At 47.7% G+C, this 22,179-nt stretch overlaps 1 protein-coding gene across 1 annotated transcript; it reads left to right on the top strand.

Annotated features, from left to right (window-relative positions):
- Positions 1-964: 964 nt before the first annotated feature.
- EMP1 (epithelial membrane protein 1) lies at positions 965-21,133 on the top strand. The gene is made up of 5 exons (XM_027129552.1): positions 965-1,097; positions 15,771-15,883; positions 17,837-17,933; positions 18,048-18,188; positions 18,874-21,133. Exons 2-5 carry the CDS (start codon positions 15,806-15,808, stop codon positions 19,038-19,040), a joined length of 483 nt encoding a protein of 160 aa, XP_026985353.1. The 5' UTR covers positions 965-1,097; positions 15,771-15,805; the 3' UTR covers positions 19,041-21,133.
- The last annotated feature ends 1,046 nt before the right edge of the window (positions 21,134-22,179 follow it).

Below are 22,179 nucleotides of genomic sequence, written 5' to 3'. Positions count from 1 at the left end.
ACCAAGTGTTGCTATACGCTCCCTACGTGTATTTCTCACCATAATGTACTGTCTACCCCACTTGTGCCCGAGCGAATGGAGGCACGCAGTCACACAGCTAAGTGGCGAGCAGCTGGGCTCTGGACTCCAGCGGATGCCTGGCCTTGGGATGACATGACTTCTAGGGCCACTCCCGACTCCACTGCTGAGTGAGAGAGGAGTGAGGCAGAGAGGTGGCTGGGATGATCATGCCCGAGGAGCTCAACTCTGGAGCAAGGTCCAGGGGGTTATCACCTGCAGGTCAGAGAGCAAAGTTCTTAACGAGATGATTTCCTCCCAACTGTGAACCTGAGGAGTCTGGCTGGGCGTTCACGGAGCATAATTAAAGGGCCATCTATCCAGCTCTCCACCACTGAGAGGTCGGGTTCCGAGGGCTCCTGGTGTGTTCCCTTCTTCATCCCCAGCCACCCCCAGGATGGTGCCCAGGGCCAGGCAGGGAAGTAAATCAGAAGTAAATCTGATCATTCCCGACCATGAGCAGTCTGGGATGCATTTGGTGGGGGAGGAAGAATGGGAGTCTCGTGGGATGATTAGCTAGGATGTCAGTGGGCAGGGCACTGTCCCCCTCCCTGCCCCCCCCCATGAAAGTGTGGGCAGATAACCTGTGTTTTGCTTGTATCCATGGTAACCAAGTCTCCTTTTTGAAGAGGAGGAATGGGCTTCGGTAAACAGATCTATTTGTGTGACTCCTGTTACTCATTTGAAGCAATGTCACTCCTTTTTCCACTGTGGTCTGTGTGTCTGAGTCACAGGGAGCCTAAACTGGCTCCTCTGAATTGACGGCTCCCTCCCAGCCTCTCTTGACGGACTGCCAGCTTAGCAGGGCGTAGCTTACCAACACATTTTTTTTTTTTTTTTTTAAGCCAGACTGATTCATAGAAACTCCTTTAAAGCACAGTAAAAAGAAACCGCCCATCACACACCCCAGCACACCAGCGCAGGCAACTTATAACCTCGGGAGGCCAGCCCTCCCCTCACTGTGGTCACAAACCTCGAGAAGAGCGGACGCCTGCCACCAGCTCCTGTCACTCTGGGCACCTCGGTCGCTGGACCCTCAGGTAGGACAGCTCCCGACACTGTGGGGAAGCCCTGCGAACTTTCCTTCCTTCCCACTGCTCTCCTCCTTCTGACCTCACTGGAGCTCTGCTTTTTCTTTTTTCCTTTGCTATTTTTCCATGACCCTTTGAAATGAACCCTACGAATTTTTGGCTAAAAGTGGGCCACCGAGACAACTTTTTCCTTAAGGTTCAGTAAAATCTAGTTTGACGGGGGCTCTGGGGGGTCGGGGCCATCGGTGGGGGGTGCTGGGCTGTAATTAGGTCTTGCAGGAACTGGGTACTTGTTCTGAAAGCGTGATGGGAGCAGGGACTTTGGAACAGGGTATTCCAAAGATTGGTACTAGCTTCCTAGGATGCCACTAGCGTATCCTTTATGGGTTTTCTTTATGGAGGAACCACGACGTACCTTTGAAATGACAGGGTGTGCTTGCCCGACGTTGTCAATTCCTGTTTTGATGCGAAGCGCTTCAGGACTTGAACTGTTTCTCTGTGTGCCGGTCTTTTGGGGTGATGGTGGATAGAGATCTGCATTTCAGTTTATTTTTGTGGCTACTTTTCCTGCTGTCCTTCGGTATGTTTTATTTAAGTGTATTTAAGTGTAATAAAAGTGTATACACTTTTATTTAAGTGTAAATATTTTTTCTTTCCATGGGATAGGAGGAGGGGGTTGGTTTGTTTAAAGAAAACCGTTAGAGGGAGAGAGAGCGAGAGAGAGGAAACGCTTTCTTTCAAGTGGAGTTTGAAATACAACGCAGGACGGGTGCCTTTGGTGAAGTTGGGAGTCTAATGTGGATTCCAGAGCTCTCCCTCTGGCCAGACATGGAGGATGGGGAGAAGCAGGAGGGAAACTGGGTTTGGAGGGGAGGGGAGGGCAGGGCAGGGGAACTTCATCTGTCCCTGTAAAAAAATCGCTTTGTGCTTTCACTTCAGAAACCACCAAATTTTCGTGCTGAGTTGAAAATATGGCATATCAGAAATGTTAAAATCATTTTTTATTTTAGGTGGATGTGGGATTTTTTTTCTGCGGGGAAGGCAGTGATTGTTTTGGAACATTTATCTTCTCACTTTCCAAAACACGGCTGTACAAATGCAAACACTCGTGCTAATCATGAAAGGGATCTGGAAAAGGAAGACGAGTGATTTCTATTTGCTTTTTTTTTTTTTTTAAGGTTAGCATTTTGGTGGAGGTGTGGCCCATTTCAATATAGATACTGGTGTATTTTTTCCCCCAGGTAAACAAGGTGAGGAGAATGACAGGATTCAGCTTGTCTGAGGAAATTAGGCTTTTTCTTTGGAAATGTAGTTCATACGAAGAGAAGATTCAAAAGTAATCAGCCTACGTACCTGGTACAGGCAAGGCGCTTGGTAAGATTGCCCTCAAGGGGATGATTAAGTTAGTGCAAGGGCAACTTTTCAAGATGCAGGGAACTCCCGCCTTTGCTTGAAATGTTGATTATTTCCCAGTTTATATGGACGTGGCTTAGGGAAGTCATTATTAAGTTGACGGTAGTGGTATCCTAGGAAGCTAGTTCAAATCTTTTAGTCTGTGCAGGTTAAAACTAATAAGCTAGATTTAACTGGTCAGCAAATAGACAACACTGACAATTCTGGGGGCGTAAACCGTCATCGTGAAATTCATTATTTGTGCGGCATCTCACTTTCCGCTGGAGTTTTATAAATGACCGAGTGCGCTGCGCGTTATTGCCTGGGGTTTGACGTCAATTTAAAGAATGCGGTTCCGATTCCCACCTTCCCCTCTTCCTCCAAGAAGTAGTGAGAGAGTTCCGTGGCTGAGGGAATTTTTGTGGAGTTCAGCTGTGAACCTTTGACAAGACTGAACCGGGAGGGTTGTTTTTCCTCCTGCCCTCAGAGGTGGATCAAATTCCACCCCAGACTCCGAGGACTGGGGCGGGCGTGGAGCGCTGTCTGGAGGGCCGCAGGATGTCCGGTCTGGCGTCCTGGTCCAAGGACCCTCTGGAGTTTACATTGTTTGAGGGTAGGACACGGTCCTGGGAGTTGGCAGAAGGCCATCGAGGACCAACCCAGGGCAGATCACATCCCAGAGCAGATGCTGGCCCCCTCCCAGGAGTACAGGACAGCCTCTAGGAGAGGAAAGACGTCCCCTCCACAGACCGCAGAAAAGACTGTGGCCTTCTCTACTCTTCCTGCTTCTCTCCTCGGCCAGACTTGGCCCATCCAGTTCCCAGGGACATCCAGACTCTGGGGGACCTAGAGAAGGAGTTCCACAGAGGCCACCTGGGGCATGCAGACCCTCTTGGCTTGGACTCGGTGGCTCTGGGGGTTTCAGCTGGTACCAGAACCCCTGGGACCAGTGGAGAGAAAGCAGTCAGAGACCTAGAAGGCTTAGAGGTGAAGCAAAATGGCTTTTCTGTAGACGTCTCAGAGCCTGACAGGGAATAGACCCGAAAAATGGCCTCAGAAAAGGGCACAAGGCAAATATAGTTACATTTCATCCTTGATTTTGTGCCCTGAGTTTGGAAGGGATCTTGGAGGTCAACCCATTCATTCTCTACCATATGCAGAAATCTTATTTTCACACCACCTTGGATGGATGGGAATCTTACATTTCCCTAAAATTGCCAGAGAAGAGGCTTGGTACCTCAGAAGGTACTGCCGTGCTCTCCCACCTTTGCTGGATAGCTCTAATTACTAGAGTTTCTTAGATCCAGCAAAACTGGCTTCTCTATAACTCCTATACTTTGTTCCTAGCTCTCCAGTGCTGAAAATACCCATTCTATTTTCATTGTTGTTCATCCATCCAGTGCTCCTTATCCTCTAAACACTTGACCCTTATTCAATATTTAATGGATAAAACCTGATGCATCTGTATTATTATTATTACGACCTAAGATTCAGAAAGAGCAGGGAGCATTTTCGAAGCTTTGAAACCGTGAGCGTAGTCATCCATGCGCAAGTGATCTGATTCTGAGGTCCTTTATTTTCTAAACACATGTATACGGTTCCTTCTTGAACCGACCACATGTATACACACAGCTGCCTAGCACAAAAGCTCAGAGCCATTTGGGACTCTCAGATATACATACTCAGAGGGACACACCCAGTTACTACCACCAGGTCATGGTTAAATCAATCCAGTGCCAGAAACACAGGCTTCTGACTTGGCCTTCTGGGGCTGGTCCCTTAACTTGGTCCATAGTTCACGCAGCCCACGCCTTTCCACTGTGAACCTCCTGTCCTAGTAAGCACAGGAACAGGCTGCCAATCAACATCACCTCGATCTAATTGCTGGTGGGCAGTCTGGACGTCAGTCCCTTGAAAAGAGCTCCTAATCCTTAACTAACGTAGAACTGGAGTTTTCTGACCGTAAATGTCCCTTTTCCAATACCTTTTCCAGTTCTGCCCAGATGACCCTGGATTTCTATTCAGTAATCAAGGGAGCCCAAATACGCTTCCCGTTAGGAGTTTGCTTGAATTCCCAAAACCCCACTCCCCAAACATGCATGTCTCCAGACCACCGTTTGTAACACTTCAGTTACAAGTCATTTCTCTCAATTTAATTGGGATCCGCTGATACTGAAGCTCAAGGATAAAAGTAGAAGCCCTTGGGACTGCTGTGTCTCTCTCCCTTTTTAACAAAACATTTGGGTCAACCTTTCCTTCCCTGCTGTGGAAATGGCATTTCTCCGGAGCTAAAATGGACTCCTCTATTCTCGGGGCCGTTGGCCTTACGCAGATCTGGCAGCTTTCACATTTCCCGAGCCTGGTTCATGAATTCTCTTTTCCAGTGGGGTAATTAAAAGTGAGAACCCGCTGGGCTTGGGTTGAAATCGGTGGCATGAATCCTGAGGTAGGTGCAGGATGGCTGAATAGGAGGTCCGAGGGGCCGTCGTCTTGTCCCGACTCTGCTGTGTGACGTGGGCAGGACACTTGTCTTCTCGATGGAGGGAACTGAGCTTGGTGGTCTCCACGGCCCCTTGTGGCTCTGAGACCCTGTTGTTCTAAGATCCTACCATTCTTGTCGTGAGGAGTCCCTCGGCTCACGCTAACAGCAAGCTTAATCCGTAAACACTGGTAGGAAAGTGAAATGAAGCCACGTGTTGCATGGGAACAGGCATCTCACGGAGGACGGAGGACCCAGGCGGTCTCCCTCGCTTCATACGCTCAGAGATCCCTTAGGGACCGGGTCCGCGGGCTTCACCGTCGGGTAGCAGTGAGCATTCAGCCAGGTCTGGGAAGAAAGGTAAGAGGTTTGATTTGTGAAACCCGAGGAGCACCCGCTCAGATAAGCAGGGCCAGGCTAGCCAAGCCTTGTGGGGATATTGACAACAGCAAGGGATCTGCCAGGAGCCAGACCAGGCTCGGGGAAATGTGACGAGCTGGTCTTGTTGGGAAAGGAGCCCCACCTTCTTGTCAGGGAGGGTGCGGCCGGGCGCAAAGGTGTGCATGAGAGCTGATGGAGAGCGGACGTTGACGAGGAAAGGGGCGGTGCCAGGAGGAAGGGGGCGGGGAGCAAGGGGACCGAGCGGGTTTCCTTAGGCCTGTGTGTCCGGGGAGGAGGGGGGCAGATGGAAAGGCCTAGAAGAGGGAGAAAGTGGAAAGAGGAAGCCAGGGAGAAGGAACAAGGCAGAAGTGTGAAGATGCTGCACTCTTGACTCCCTCCCTCAATGCCTCGAGACAGTCCTTAGGGCCAAGTATTCCTTCTTTGTCTCCCCCGCCGTGAATAATCTTCTGTTGCTCATGGACGCAACATTTGAGTTTCCATCGAATATCTGTGCCAACAGGGCGGGGATCTTCCCCGGGGACGTTTCTTCCCTTTTCAGAAGGGTCATATCAGGGCTGACAGCAGATCGAAGTCCTGGGTACTTTGATGTCTTCTTTGAAATAATCAAAGACCCTGCCTAGGAGGCTAGGTGCGGGGAGCTGGGGAGAGGTTTCCGCTCCTGAAACCAGGGGTCGGACCAGCCAGGTGGGTCCACACTTGTTTCAGAGAAAGGGTTGTGAAGCGGAGACCTCGTGCTTCCCTTTGCCTGCCATGCTTCGCTGGGGAGGGGGGCTTGTGCTGTAGGTGGGAGCCAGGATGGAAGGTTTGAAGCTCGTCTGAGGTAAGGCAGTGGCAGAGGGGCAAGGAGGGGCGGAGTCGGGTTTGGCCGGGGCAGGCTCAGCTGGTGGCCCCTCTCAGCAACCTAATGGGAAGCAGCAGCGTCCTTCCAAAGGCCCTTCGTTTCTTCCAATGGCGCTCTCTCGAGGGGCTTTGCTGACCCTCTGATTAACTAGGAGGCGGTGGGAGGAACAGAGCGAAGGGGAGATCCGGTAGAAGTTCTAGAACTTCTGCCCCGACGTAGGAGAGAAAAGCTCGTGCTGCAGTGGAGAAGGCCTGACCTGGAAGATGCCAGGGGGTGGGCTTCATCCTGACGCTGCCTTCACTCTGGAGACCAGCTTTTCCTCGTCTGTCGAGGAACTGGACTGAAAACCTCAGCCCTGCTAAGCCACTAAACAGCCAGTTGCCCTTAGAAAGAGCAACAAGCCCGCAGCCCACCCCAGGCACTGCGGCGGCCCTGGCTGCACCTGCATCCGTCCGGCCCTGCCACCTCCCAGGCTGCGGCCCCACTGGTGCAAGCCTGTTACTGCCACCTACTGTCGGACCGCCCCCCTGCCAAGGGCCCCTGGGGCCGGGCCGCAACTTGATTTTCTTCCCAAACCCTAGTTATTATCTTGGCAAGCTCTCCCTCCCTCGGAGACATTCTGGCCACCAGAACACTCCTCTTTTGTTAGGAGCAGAAGACAACGAAGCTTCCTTCCTCGCCCAGGGGACGTTGCCCAATGGCCTGACCAGCTGCAGGCCGGGGCCGGGGACACGGGCTGGGCCCGGCCTCACTGCCCAGGTCTGGCCTGAGCCTTGGCAGATGTCCCCCAGATCTAGCCACTCCCTGACACAAAAGAGGACCAGAGGAAACCAGAGAGAGAGGTTATTCTCTTTGGGGACGTTTGGAAAGACAAGCTTCATGTTGCTTGTTTGCTTCTAGCAGAGTCGCTGGCCCTCAATTTCTGCCCGAGAAGCTTCAAGCCCATTTCGCTGGGCCGAGCTTCTCATTTTCCATAAAGGAACACAAAGAATAACCAACAACTGTACAGCCTTTGCTCTGTGTCAGGCAGGAGCCCTTCAGTCCTCACACTAAGGCTACGAGGTCTGCAGATCACAGTTAAAACGGGCTGGAGTTTCAACGTGCTTGAAATAGCTTCCAATTTTATATGTCAACTATACCTCATTAACACTGAATTTTTTTTTTTTTTAAAGTGGTGCATCAGGAGTTGAACCTGGAATCTGTGCTCTTTTTGCTGCGCAATACTGTGTCTCTCTAGGAGCTACTGTCCAGAGAGGGTACGTTATTTTCCCAAAGTTAGCAGTTAGTCGGAGGCAGAATTTTTAGGAGAATCTGGTTTTCAAATAGGTGCTCTTTTTTCTTTCTTTCTCTTTTTGTTCCCCTTCAATAGCATCCTCCTACCCCCACCCCCAGTTCCTCATCCCTAACTACGGGAGAATCACGCTAGTCGACAGCAGCGCCGGAAAAACATCACCTTTTCTATAATAACCCCCGTTCATGAGAGCCCACATTTGGGAGGTGCAGTCCCCTTACCCGCAGGACCGTGAAAAAATAGTTGTTTTCTTTGGCGCACGTAGATTCCTGCTACTTGACCGCTCATGTTTCTCCTGGTCATAAAAACTGCCCCGTGCACTTGAAAACATCAGACCCTGGAATGAAGTGTATGTAGTGAGGTACAGCTTGAAATTCTTTCCTTCCACACCAAACATCAGACACGCAGAAGCAGGAGGAAATAGCCCTTCAGGATTCTTCTTCTCCACATGTTTCCCACGGAGAAATGAATGCCCCCTCTCCCACCCCTACATAAAAACAATATTTAGAATGGAAAAGTACACTTGACATAAAACAACAAGAACAATGGTCAGAAAAGCTCATCCAAGGTCTCATCCACTCAGCCCTGCCTTTAATCCCAGCCTTTTCCTCCTCCGGATACATCCTCTACGGCTGCTCCCCAAAGAGAGTATTTCCTTTTCTGCTGGACATTCATTTTGCCAACCCAAATGATCCTCAGTGGGAAAGAAACATATCAAAATAAACTGACAAAAGCAAAATGATCCTGATGTGTAGAGGACAGAAAGGCATTCGTGCTACCGCCCTGTACAGTGTCCCCAGGAGAAGCACAGCCAGTTTGGGGTATGCCACGAAGGAAGATGGGCAGATGTGGGCTGACTCATGGAGATCGTACGACCAGGAGTGGCTTTGCCTTTCATCTGGAGAAAGCACTGTGTCTTGGTCTGAGAAAGCGTTCTTCAAAGTCTGCAGGTACCCAGAAAGAGATGGGGATTTCACTGACGGCATCAATCAATGAAAAGACGGAGTGTGTCCAGCAGTTGGGTCATCTCAGGACAGTGTTACGACTTAGTGAGATTTGGGGATCTCAGGTGACGTCCTCTGGCTAATTCTCTGATAACCTGGCAGTTCTGCTGGAAAAGTGACCACTTTAGAAAAATGCTAACAAGGAAGCCTTCGACAAAGGGCAGAAGTAAGATCAAGGTAGTCATTGTCAAGAGCAGCCTCTGATGTGTTGTCAGGACCTTTCTAATGGAAGGGGGTCTTGGTAGGTAGTGAGCTCCCCGTGACTGGAGGAGTTTAAGCATGATTTAGGTAGTTCCTTGGTGTAGATTTATAGATGAGTTTCATGCATTGGGGAGGAATTTTAAAGCCTCCTTTCAGTCAGAGATTCTGTAATTTAAAGAGGTAGATAAGGAAGTTAAAAACACAAAATAGTATTTAGAAGTTTAAGATATTTTCTTTGCATTTACTTGTTTCTTCTTGAATAAAAGGGAACAAACACACATATAACCTTGAATATTCAAATGTCAAAGCTACTCGGAGGACTTCCCTGGGGGCGCAGTGGTTAAGAATCCACCTGCCAATGCAGGGGACACAGGTTCGAGCCCTGGTCCGGGAAGATCCCACATGCCGCGGAGCAACTAAAGCCGTGCGCCACGACTACTGAGCCTGCGCTCTAGAGCCCGCGAGCTACAACTACTGAGTCCGCGTGCCACAACTACTGAAGCCCGAGCGCCTAGAGCCTGTGCTCCGCAACAAGAGAAGCCACTGCAGTGAGAAGCCCGCGCACCACAACGAAGAGTAGCCCCTGCTCGCCACAACTAGAGAAAGCCCGCACACAGCAACAAAGACCCAATGCAGCCAAAAAATAAATAAGAATTAAAAAAAAAATACTCAGGAAATATTCACAGAGTTTGCCTGTAGTAAGATGTTCAATACATAGTTACAGTAATATATAAATAATTTCTAAAACTAACACAGGACTAAAGTTCACCTATATAAAAAAGGGGGAAACATTTTCTCTGGAGAATTCTGTTGTTTTTCTATGAAGACTTCAGTTACTTTGACATTGATTGTTTTTCCACAGAAAAGAAAATATTGCCTTCCTTGATTCATTTATTTTCTCGCTGAACAGATACTTTGTACCTGTCATAGACAAGCTTCTCCTTTCAGGAACTTAGAATCTTAGGGGTGGGGGAGTGAAACATTTCCACAAATAATTCTGTTACTAGGCGGGTTGCCACCAGTGATTTTAACAACAGGAGGAAAATGACTACTTCTGTTTGGGTTTAAAATTCCTCGGGTTCCCAGGGCCAGCGTGAGGTGTTTGGATCCTCTTTCCTGATTGGTGGTGGGGTGGTGGTGTGTTTGGAAGATTTGAGAAGATGAGTGACTTGGTCGGATAACCCAGTGACACAGAGCATATACTTAAGAGGGAGGAGTTCAGAGAGAGGATCGCGGGAGAGGCTGATGGTCCTGAGCTAGACAATGACAGTGGGAGTGGAAAGTACAGATGCATGGGAGATAAATACTGGAGGAAAAATGCATGACCTGACTGTGTTATTTTCAGCAATGAAACTGGGATGATGAGGACACGGGAGGGGAAGGGGAAGCTGGGACAAAGTGAGAGAGTGGCATGGACATGTATACAGTACCAAACGTAAAATAGACAGCTAGTGGGAAGCAGCCGCATAGCACAGGGAGACCAGCTCGGTGCTTTGTGACCACCTAGAGGGGTGGGATAGGGAGGGTGGGAGGGAGACACAAGAGGCAGGAGATATGGGGATATATGTATATGTATAGCTGATTCACTTTGTTATACAGCAGAAACTAACACACCATTGTAAGGCAATTATACTCCAATAAAGATGTTAAAAAAACAAACAAACTGGGATGAGAGGAAGGAGTGATGGGGAGGGACTTTGGCATCTGGTCATTGTTGCTCCTGTCTCCCCGGAAAAGCCTGGGCTGTCTTCAGCTGCCAGGGAAATGACTAAACTGTCTTTGGCTGGCCAGCCCGATCCACAGGCTTCTCAGAAAGCTACCCTGTGCCATCTGGGAGAGGATGCCTCCACTCTGCCTTTGTCTGTGAGACTCTCACACACTCCTAGTGAATCACAGACATTTGAGCTCTGTGGGACACCCCCCCCCATTGCTCACACAACCCCCAGATCCCTGTTTCTGATTATGTGACACCTCCAGTCTCTGGCGAGTCCTTCAGTGACTCAAGCCGAGGATTTCCATCACTGCCTTTGCTGGAGAAGTGGGTTTGGGGGGCTCTATTCTGTTGTATTGCTCCCAATTATTGTTCCTTAGACCACCCTCAAGCGTTGCTTCCCCTAGACTCTGGTCGCTGCTCAATAAACTCACAGACTCCGGGGCAGAAAGAAAGTGATCTGCCCCCTAGCTTAGCAATCCCGGGGCCAAATTACTAACATCTCAATTGTCTGTTTAGAAGTCAATGATTCTCAAAGTCTCTGCAGTATGAGTTACCCATCAGAAAAGGAAAGGTGTCCACAGAGGCCTGATTCATTTCTCCTGGTCAGAACGCCCTAAAAGTGTCAGGCTACCTGAAAAAGACAAAGAGAAAGGCAGTCTCAGGGATATGTTCCTTTGATTCTTTCTTTTTTGGGGGGGCGGGGTTGGGTATAAGAGGGAGGCAAGAAACCAATAAAGGTTTAAGTGGGCGGAGCCAACTAGAGAGGGCGGTTATCTTTCTCCCTAACATGAGTTAGTGATTTACAGCTCCAGTCACCAGCAGCCGTAATCGTCAGGCTCATTTTCACTAACTGTAATAAATGTCCTATTAGCAAAGAACTTCATCCAGATCTAGAATGGTCAGTGGTTGTGAGGCTTGTATCGGGGACAGGAGTGTAAAGAGACCACCGCCCTAGTGTGGTCTGGGCGATGCGGGGAGAACAGGGGAAGCATGGTCAGAAACAAAGATGGCGGTGGTGGCAAAGGAACCGGCGGGCCTGTCCCTTAGGGCAGAAGGAACAGGAAAGGAATAAAGAGAGCCTGTGTGTGGCTCTAAGTCGCTAACCTCCATTTCTCTTAATGATCACTTCTCTCTAGAGGCAGCATTCATGCCTCCCCTACTTTTCTCAGTTTCCCACCCAGCCCCGCGGAGCCCTGACCAGCCCTGTCCCCAAGCTTGTTGGGTAAATGAGGGTAAAGGGGGCGATCTTACTCTGCTTCCAGTGGTGGGCACCCCACATAGAACAGTCAGTGGACATCCTATCCCTTGAGAATGCAGTGGATTCACTAGCTCTGGTGGCCTGGGTCCAACTCCAAGAACCACAGATCACGTTGTTAGGGAAGTCCCAGCAACCACGGGACAAACTTTGGGACGTTCCCGAGCACCGATGCTCTGTTGGGAGGAAGGTGTGGCGCCCAGCTCTTTAGAACCGCCATGCCATTATCCTCTGCTGCCTGGTTTGAGCTGCCCGGCTATGACTAGGGGTCTGCTTTCCGTTGGTGCGTGCCATCCGTAGCATTTTGGAGAGGTGGGAGAGAGAACTCAGTTATTGTTTTAGTGAAACATACTGCCACAAAAGAAAGTTGTAGCAGCCAATACTTCCAAAGATATAAATGCTCAGAAATGGTCTCTTTTCAGCGCTTTTATCTGAAGCAAGATATACACGAGGCCAGGGAATGAGGCTCTCAGAAATCTTCCCTGCCTGTGAAGGGTGGGTGGACCCCGTGGGAGCATGGGGTCTTCTTTGATTTCTACCCAAACTGCTCTAAAACTTGATAGGTCCCCACTCATCTGCTGGGGGGCCTCTAGTATAGGGACTGAGTACCTAGGGATGACGCAGGCCAGGCATTTAAGAAGACAGTTCATTCTGTTTCCAAATGTGTTGGGGAGAGCCATTGAAATTAAAGGAGGCCCCTCTAAGCTGACAATGGATGATACTAATAAAAACCTGACAAATTCGGGGCAATGAAAAACGGAGACGTTACTATATGTGTTATGCAGCAGCTCCTACTTCCGGCTGGACACAGCAGCCAACAGTGGAGAGAATTGTGTGTTCCGCGCACTACAAACACTTGCTAATCCAACACATTTTGCTCCTTTCTTTGGTGAAAAGATGTGGCATGATTACAGAAATCTAAATACCCTGAAAGAGAGTCGCTTCCTTGCTCGATTCCGCCACTCACTCCTGCCTGCACCCTGCAGGGGAATAATGGTCAGGGGGGACTGTGGGTTAGATCAGAAGTGAGAGCCATTGGCCAGGAACTCACGTGCCCAGGGGGTGCAGTGGACCAGCCACGGTGAAGGTGCAGGGTAATTGGAAGGCAATTATGTTCAAGTCATTAAAATGGACAGTGTGAGCCGGGGAGAAAGGAATCAGACTCAACTTTGGAGGGTTACAGACCAATCCAAGGAGACGGAAAACACTGCTGGATCCCCAACAGCATGTAAGGGAGGACACTCAGAACATTTTCCTCGACCTCATTTAAGAGGCATCACCTGGTGTGTTATATTCTGTCTTTGGTCCCTCAACCCCTATTAGGAGGAGGGTGTTTGTAAATTGGAAGCAAAGGAATAAAAAAGTCATTTGTAGAGCCCAAGGAGGATTAAACATGACTTGTTATATAATATTTTTTTAAATAAATTTATTTATTTTAATTTTTGGCTGCATTGGGTCTTCGTTGCTGCGCGCGGGCTTCCTCTAGTTGCGGTGAGCTGGGGCTACTCTTCGTTGCGGTGTGTGGGCTTCTCATTGAGGTGGCTTCTCTTGTTGCGGAGCATGGGCTCTGGGTGCATGGGCTTCAGTATTTGTGGCACAAGGGCTCAGTACTTGTGGCTCACGGACTCAGTAGTTGTGGCCCACGGCCTCTAGAGCGCAGGCTCAGTAGTTGTGGCGCACGGGCTTAGTTGCTCCGCGGCGTGTGGGATCTTCCCGGACCAGGGATCGAACATGCACCCCCTGCACTGGCGGGTGGATTCTTAACCACTGTGCCAGCAGGGAAGCCCATGTTATATAATATTTTAATTCCCTGCATTCAGAGAATTAATTCATGCCTGTTCCTTTCTCCATGAGGGGTGAGCTCAGGATCTAGTGATGGTGTGAATCTTGGGGGTGCCGGGAGGATGGGTAGCACAGGGCGGAGAAGAGTGAGGATTCTCCTCCTCATCTCTAAGGGGGTGTTCCTAGTGGTCCTCCCACGCAAGGGGCAAGGATTAGGCATAAGGACAATTTCTAAGAGGACCTAAATGATTTTATACACACTGCCTTGTGAACTGGAGAGCAGATATCCTATTACTGGCACTTAACATGGGGCAGCCTGGTGACGGATGGACTGGGTTGGTTTGGTGCCGGCTACTCAGTTTCATATAATAATAATAATAATAATAATAGTAATACTAATAATCACAACGAAAGCGACCCCATTAGTATCTGCCACCTGCCAGGCGCTGTGCTGGAAGTTCTCCATATATGATCCAATGTACCCCTCACATTTCCTTGTATGAGTAGCATTGCAACCCTCACTTTACATAGGAGGAAACTGAGACTGGAAGGTCAAACAACTTTATACGATTCTAACTCAACCTCGGTCTAATTCAAAAACCTCTTTTCACTGTGCATTAAAGTCAAGCAGAGAGTTGAGGAAGTGTGCAAGGACCTGAGAAAAGCAAAAATGCATTTGAACGTGTGGGGAGGTTATTAATAGCAGGCACGAAAGCTCCAAGCTCTCCCCTGAAGCCGCAGGAGAAACGTCATCATTTTGGTCGTTCACAGTTCCACTGGACACGTTTCTACAAAAAGAATCTAGGTGGCAGGAGGTGCTCGGATGGGGAAGGAGGGCGCGGGGTGGGGGTTGGAATGGGTCGGGTGGGCAGTGGGGGCCAGTGTCTGCCTCTCATCCCTAGCCTGTCAAGAGCAAGGCCCCCGGGGTTCCGTAGGTCATTCTAGACTTTGAGTGCCTGATGAGGAAAGGGAGAGGAGATCAAAAACATCAGAAGTGTTGGAATGATTGTATCCGTGCTTTCCAGTAAATACCCGGTCCGATGTGAAAGGGGCTCAAGCACACTCAAAGCTTCAATCAAATGAGGTGGAGGGAGAGAGCGAGAAGCGGGACACAGTTACTAGATGTGCACCGCCAGCTCCTCCCTGAGAGGGGACAGCCACACATCCACCTGCCTAGGGTGTGAATAACCCGAGCCCTTTCCTTCTGAAGTTCCCGAGCAGAGCCGGCGCCGCCTCTGAACTGTCTCGGGCGTGAGTGACGAAGCACTCCTGTAGCTGACATTAATCAGAGTAGCTGCCCTCTCAGGCATCCTTCACACTTTCTTTATTTTCTAGGTTTGAGGACCCAGGGGCTCCTGCCTTCTATTCTGCTGAGATTACGGCTGAACGCTTTTGTTTACCCATGCACTTTCTTAATCTCTACGAGTTCCCCATCCCCCCACCCACCGTGTGACGGATGCATTTGCCCATCTGCTCTACTGAGTCCTGAAGGATTGGCATGTGGGTAAATGTCAAGCACAAGTCAAAGGCACATGTAGTCTCTCAAGCTGCATGCAGCCCCCAGAACTGTCGTATTGAATCATAGGAAACAGAACCCTATGCCCCCAGGTCAATAACAGAGTCCCTACCATGACACAGCCCAAACGCCCCGGTGCAGTAATACCAGTCTAAAATGTTCCATTGGTAGATGATCAGACCATTAAACTGTAATTAGGTAGTTATAATTATTGAATATTGAACAGCATTATTATAATAGAAGATGTGGCTCTCACGTTTTATACCTCATCTGGGATCAAGTTAGTAGCCCATTCAGTCTCTGGGCATTGAGTAATAGCTGCTGGTCTGAGGAAAATTCGATTAAAATTGCTGGGTGAGCAGTTTGATAGAAGCGTGGACACTTCCCTAGTGGAAAATAGAAATTTATGTGACATTGTTGCACAGAGATCTGGAAATTACAGCTGTGAAAGCCCTTTTAAAAACCAAAGTCCTACTTTTGGCCTCTAAAACACAAACAAAATAAAATGATAACAGTTACCATAAAGTTTTCTTGTTTTGAAACAGGCTGTATCAGAAGGATGAGTACATAAATACCTGAGAGGCAGAATTCTGTTTCTGTTTAGGTCTATTTAAATAGACGAATAGGTACTTGCGGGAACTGGGTTAACTAGTTGTTTGCAGGAATTTAGGACGAAATCTTGATGGTTTTTACTGCAGCTCTTCCTGATTTTAGTAGCTAGCCCACCCAGGTGGGAAAGCTGAATTACTGTGTTGAATCTGACAGTAACCTGCCCTTTCCCCTTCTTGTTCTCCTTTCTTTTCAGAACTCTCTTCACTCCCCAGCCATCAAAAAGCCAAGATGTTGGTGTTACTGGCCAGTATCTTTGTGGTCCACATCGCCACCGTCATCATGTTATTTGTTTCCACCATCGCCAATGTGAGTTGTGTTCTTCTGTTCATTCATTCATTTGGAAGTTATTTGCATATTTACATAAAGTGCTACAAAGGACGTTTAAGCCATAATTCCTGCCCTTTGTGAATTTACAGTTTAGTCATGGAAAAAAATAAACACATACTTGCACTTCAGACAGCTAAGTAACAAGTGTCTACGTGAGTGATCCCGCCAGTCTGGAGAACACAGCGAGGCTTCTCAGTGCAGGTGGAGCTTGGAGGACGGGTCAATGGGTGGGGTTTCTCTCTGCTAAAGATGCAGAGAGAAAGGAGCATGGGACGCCTTCTAGGTGTGCGGGTCAAGGAGCCCAGCAGGGAGGGACAGGCTTTGTTCAGGGCATAATGAGGACACCTGCGTGGCAGGGCAGAACTTCCCTTCCTTCTGGGGACCTTGATTAGAAGGGAGTGAGATCATAAGACACTTCGGTGGCCCGACCGCCAGATTCAAGATCTGGGCAGAGAGTAGCATATGAGAGTGGAATTTTGCAAGATTAACCCGATTCCCCTGAACTAACTCAAACAAAACAACCTAAAAATATGGAGGTAGCAACAGGCTCTTCTCTCTGAACCTTGGGCTACTCTGACCTCTAGTGGTAGTTTGCAGGGTCCATTGTGCTTTTCTCAGAAAAAAACAAGACAGCTCCTCGGACCCCAAAACCAAGGCCATCCATCACTAGACAGACAAAAAGGGTTCCAGAACCTGTTCAGGTCCCTGTTACAGTTGAAGGATAAATGGGTTTTCAAGTTCAGAGTTTTGCCAACATCGGTGGGTATAATTATAGGCAAGGCTAATTGAAGCACCACTGTGATAAGCTAGAACGCTCACCCATGTGGCCTCCCCCAGACTCTAATTTAGCCGTTCTGTATGCTGCCCTTCAAGTCTCTCAGGATAACAGGTCCGATAAACAACTTCAAAGTGTATTAGTGGATGCTGAGTGCTGAATATCTGAATTATCAGCTTCTGATACAGGGCTGGACACAGAGTTGTTTATTTAATCAAGAGCAGGCAGGCGATTTGGCATCCTGGCCCTGCTTTTCCACTAACTCTCATTTTAACAGACGCTCTGTGTAGACAGGGCTGGGTGTTTGTTTTCCATCCCAGAAGGATAAGTGTCTTGCTGGCACCGTGGTGAGCCTCGGGGAACACATTTTGGTCATTCTTCTACTTTCAGCTGCCGCCACAGGAAGGCTGTGGCTAGACTATGTTATTATGGAATTACTTTGCATGTTGTGACGATCAAGGTTTATCTTTCTGTTTAGATGAACGTGGCTTATTGATCACTCAGCTATTTTCTCCGTTGCCCTTTATGTTTCTTACTTTTTTCCAGTTGAACATTTTTCCTGAACTTTTTTTCCCCTCTAGCCAGGCCCTTCCATGAAACGATCTTGGTGGGGTGTAGGAAGTGTGCCTCCTTAAAACCAATTTCCTCACGCAGGGTTTCCATTTCTTAGAGCCTTAGAATTTTAAATCGCGATGGTTGAATTACTTCTTTTCTTTTTTTAAGTGATGAGGGATGTGAGGCCCAGAGAATGAGGTGACTTTTCCTTGGTCACACGTTCTTCTCTCTCTTTTTTCTTGGGACCTTTGTGACTTCAGTTTTAGTGAGACCTTATTTCCACCAAGAGATGGAAATAAACCATGTTTTTGGCTAAATATGGAGTCTTGGTTAAGATTTGGTCCTGACACAAGGTGATCTGTTGTTTCCTTTTCTTTCAAAGCAGGGGGTTAGTTTTTAAACAACTTTTTATTTCTTTTTAAAATTTATTTCAAAAAAATTTTACTGGAGTATAGTTGATTTACAATGTTGTGTTAGTTTCAGGTGTACAGCAAAGTGCATCAGCTATACATATACACATATCCACTCTTTTTTAGATTCTTTTTCTGTATAGGTCATTACAGAGTACTGAGAAGAGTTCCTTTATTTCTTTTTGATTTCAGGCCTGGATGGTTTCAGATGTTGGAAAAATATCAGTAGGTCTTTGGAAAAACTGTACTTCCGCTGACTGCAGCCACAACCTGTTATACGGCAGTGAAGGTGCGTACAAAGATATTGTACTCAGTGCTGACAGTTGGTGCGCTCAGGGAAATGGCCAGTCCCTCGGGGACTGGGTAGCCTAACACCCTCACTCCCCCCACCCTGTGTCCACAGATGCCCTCAAGGCAGTGCAGGCCTTCATGATTCTGTCCATCATCTTCTCCGTCATCTCCCTCGTGGTCTTCGTGTTCCAGCTGTTCACCATGGAGAAAGGCAACCGCTTCTTCCTCTCAGGGGCCACCATGCTGGTGTGCTGTGAGTATCAGCTTACCCAGAAAAAGCTTTTCCCGTAGATCTTACCATGGGTGCTCCCGGCAGCTTGAACAGCTGAGCACGTGGGGCAGTGAAACCGCCTTGTACGATTTGTGCTTTCTGGGAGAACCCCTGATAGCTGCTTGGAATAAGAACCCTCGTAGGCTTCACTGTTTAAACCTGGGCTCCCGGGCAGCTACTAAGTGGCTGGAGTCCGTCCATCAGTAGCACTTGTATACAGGACCCTTGAAGGGGGCAGGGATGTGGGATTCCTTAGAGAGATGAAGCTGCTGCCAGAATGCCTGCAATGATCGCCATTCCCACTCTCCTGTCGTTCTTCCCCCACACACGCAGTTTGGTGGAAGGCGTGTTCTTCTGCATGCCTCAGGCAGCCTGCCCTTGTGTGCTGGGGTCCAGATGGGAAGGCTGAGGGGTGGACCCGAGACGCTGTGTTTCATCCACACAAACCAGTGCGGATGTGAGAACCTGAGCACCTCTGATTTGCCAACACAGCCATCAAGCTTGGTTTGGGGCAAATTGACAGAACTACCGTTGGGGGTCCAATTTCAGATTTCATTTTCCCATCGCCCATGAGGGAAATAGGCTCTTCCTAAAATTATAAAATCTTTTTCTTGGTTTTCATGTTAAGAAATCAAACCAACAGCTAATTGTTGTTTTTCGCCTGCAGGGCTGTGCATCTTGGTGGGGGCCTCCATCTATACGCATCACTATGCCAATAACTCTAAAGACTGGTACCCGGAGAGTCACCACGGCTACTCCTTCATCCTGACCTGGATCTGCTTCTGCTTCAGCTTCATCATCGGCATTCTCTATCTGGTCCTGAGAAAGAAATAAGGCTGAACACGTTATTGGGGATCTGGGGGGTGGGGGTGGGGAAGAGGGAGTCCTTGAATCTGGGAGAGGAGTGGACGTTGCTAAGCAGGAAAAACCAAGAGAGGGAATTGGGGGGAGGGGAAGGCAGGGGGGAGGGGCTGAAACCCAAACATGACTGAGAGGGTCCCGTACTGTCCAGCCCCTGCCCTGGGAGAAAGCCGTGGGCTGGGATGCATGCTCCCTGGATGAAGGCCAGAGGGCCTCCCTCCAGCCTCCAGCTGTTATCAGTTACATGCACTGCCTGGGGCCCCAGCAGCTGCCACATTGCTGACTCTACTTCCGAGGGTGAATTCAGTCTTCAGACCTACTGCACCTAGTTAATACAGCGGTACAAGTTCCGGCAAGGGCAGATACTGTTCTTGTGCGGAATACGCCAGGCTTGGAAGCCATCCTGCCCTTCTGACCCAAAGCAAAACAGTACCATCTGAAGGGCCCTGCGGGAGGACTTTGGCCAGTGAGCCATTATCCCTCGTTGGAACAGAGATTTAGCTCTGTGGTATTTGTGACAAAATGGGAGGAAGAGAGATAGTGATTAAGGCTAAGTTGGTGTGTTAGCTAAACTGAGAAAGAGAACTTTTCACAATGGAAGGCCTGGGGCGTGGTCAGAACCCAGACTAGACCTCACACAGCTGTCCCTCGTGGAGACCTCTTGCTACAGACTTTGCTTGGCCTCTCCTTTAAAGCCAAGGCAGCTCTCTGGAGTTTCTGCAAAGCCACTAACGACCAATTCAGTGGTGGAAGCACCACTCAAATTATGGGAAAAAGGGACAATCTTATAGCAGGGTTATGTTAGAGTTATGTTATTAGGAACCTCTCTCCATGCAATCAATGTCTGTTTTAAGTACGTAACGTGAGAGAGAAGGACAAAGACCCGTGCAACACAATCTGTTACTCTCCCTCTAAATTATACACTTTTGAGGAAGTTTTATCTAATTAGCCACATTGGGGATCAGGGCTCCTAGGCTCAGAGACAGCTCTAGCTTTGACATGAGCTGGTGGGGTTGCCTTTCAGAGGTCCTGCCTATCCCACAACACAGGTGAGGCAAGGCAATTCTGGAAGCTTCTTAAAATACACACAAACCAAAACCAAACAACAAATCCTTGGATGAAAGGTGCTATATTATTGTCAAGTATTAAGCATACTAGATTTCAGTCACAATAAGAACAGAGTGTCTGTGCTTCCAGGAAAATAAGAAAATTTCCGTGAGAGAAATAAAAATATAGGTGATGGGCAGATATTTTCTTTAAGGAAAAAAAAAACCCTAAAAACTCTTGTGGTACCCAGTCCGGTGGTAATTGAGCTTGTCTGCTGCCACAAGAGTGTTTCTATATAGGACTTAGAAGTATGGTATTAGTGTGGTGTTCCTGGTTAAGCAGGCATTGCTCTGGCCTGGCGCAGCTATTTTAAGCCATCTCAGATTCTGGCTAAAGGGTATTTTTTTGGTGGAAGACATTTCCTTTACCAATCTGAGAATATCTACCCTAGGGAGAATCTGAGACATCTTGCCTACTTTTCATCTTCTAGCTCCCTCTTCATCCCGTTTCTTATATGCGTTTCCTTTTGGGGAGCTATTATGCCACAGTTGCTGGTATTTATGTAAAAGGACTATTACTAAGCATATTTCTCTGTGTTCATTCTGGTTAGGGGAATGTTGAGAGCTGGCCACCAAATTATCTGGGCTGTTGGGTAAATTGGTTGTCAGGCAAAAACTGTGGGATAGTGAACTTTTAAATTATGATTTAATGATCACATGACTTTAGAAGGCTGTCTTGAGTGCAGAAGCAGATTTACATATCAGATACAGCCAAAAGAGATACTAGCATTGTGTTAAAAAGTCAAACTGTGACTGGAGTGAACCATGTATTCCCTTGTCTTTTACTTTGTTTCTGTGCCATTTATGTCTCATGTAATTTGCATTACGTTGGTGGGTTGTTCTAGTACTGTATTTGGCTTCTTCTTTAATAGATTGGTATTTCATATACTATAATTGTAAATATTTTGATACAAATGTTTATAACTCTAGGCATATAAAAACAGATTCTGATTCCCTTTACCGTGTGAATGTTTTCTTTCAAAAAATGTAGGAAAAATATGGATCATAATGACATTTATTCCTAATTAAGTTGTCAATCAGTTCGATTTGGACAAGTTGGCATTTATCAGAGACATTAAGCTACTTTCAGGAACTGAAAGTATAGTTTTATCTTGCTTTAATTAAACCTCTTAAGCAAAAAATGGAACCTTATAAGCTAATACATTAGAGAGAGGTTATTATCTTGAATCAGAATGGGTTATGACGTTCACAAATGAGATGCTTGTACATTTTCTTTGAAGCAGCGAACTCCTGTAACGTGTCTTCAACATATAAACAATTCACGATGGTATGCGTCACCTACATGTGCAGGAATCCATTCATTGCATTACCTGGGGCGTAATCTGTATGGACTCTATGAGAGAAGGAAAGATTTGCGGCTTTCTGGGTGCAGTAAGGACCAGAACGAAGCGTGGAAAGCAGGGTTGGTGCTGTGGACCCCAGCATCATGTCAACACCAATACGATAAGAGTGGTTTTAATGTGGAGTAGGCCATCTCTCACTCCCCTGTGGTCCTGGATGAAATAACTGCACACAGAGTAATGTACAAAAAAAAGACACAATGGAACCCGAAAATAAGACCTCAACATATTTTAAATTAAATTAATCTCAAATGGCATCGGTTATTGATAGCCTCTTAGAGACCTATATGAGTCACTTCCAAAAGTTATCTTCTTAAGCTGATTGTTTGGGACTCAGAGCATATTTTCCATAGAGACAATTTACAACAATCTTACTTATCATATGGGCTAAAAAGACTTTTGTAAGTCTAGCCTGGAAAAGAAGTTTCATAATGATTTGACTATTATTGTTGTTTTCAATGGGAAATGAGTTAGTTAAATTCTGGAGCCTGGAACCCTCTGTTGCCCCTCCAGACCCTTCATGGTAAGAGGAGTATATCTGATGCAGGGGGAGATGGACATATGGCTGCCTGGGAATCACTCTTCCCCGGTCATGTCAGAGTTTGCCATTGAATATAGGAGAACGTGGCCTTTAGCATGACTCTG

The sequence above is a fragment of the Aethalodelphis obliquidens genome, unplaced genomic scaffold, assembly GCF_003676395.1.
Source record: "Aethalodelphis obliquidens isolate GAN/ISIS:26980383/991018 unplaced genomic scaffold, ASM367639v1 scaffold36, whole genome shotgun sequence".
NCBI classification, from domain to species: Eukaryota; Metazoa; Chordata; class Mammalia; order Artiodactyla; family Delphinidae; genus Aethalodelphis; species Aethalodelphis obliquidens.
The sequence above is the reverse complement of the archived record's forward strand: the minus strand, read 5'-3'. Positions and strand labels throughout refer to the sequence as shown.

Bases quoted from the DNA above. Each gene is read 5' to 3' on its own strand.
- EMP1 (XM_027129552.1), top strand. From the start codon at position 15,806: ATGTTGGTGTTACTGGCCAGTATCTTTGTGGTCCACATCGCCACCGTC. The intron at 15,884-17,836 runs GTGAGTTGTGTT...TTTTGATTTCAG, and splicing joins TTGTTTCCACCATCGCCAAT to GCCTGGATGGTTTCAGATGT. The intron at 17,934-18,047 runs GTGCGTACAAAG...CTGTGTCCACAG, and splicing joins CCTGTTATACGGCAGTGAAG to ATGCCCTCAAGGCAGTGCAG.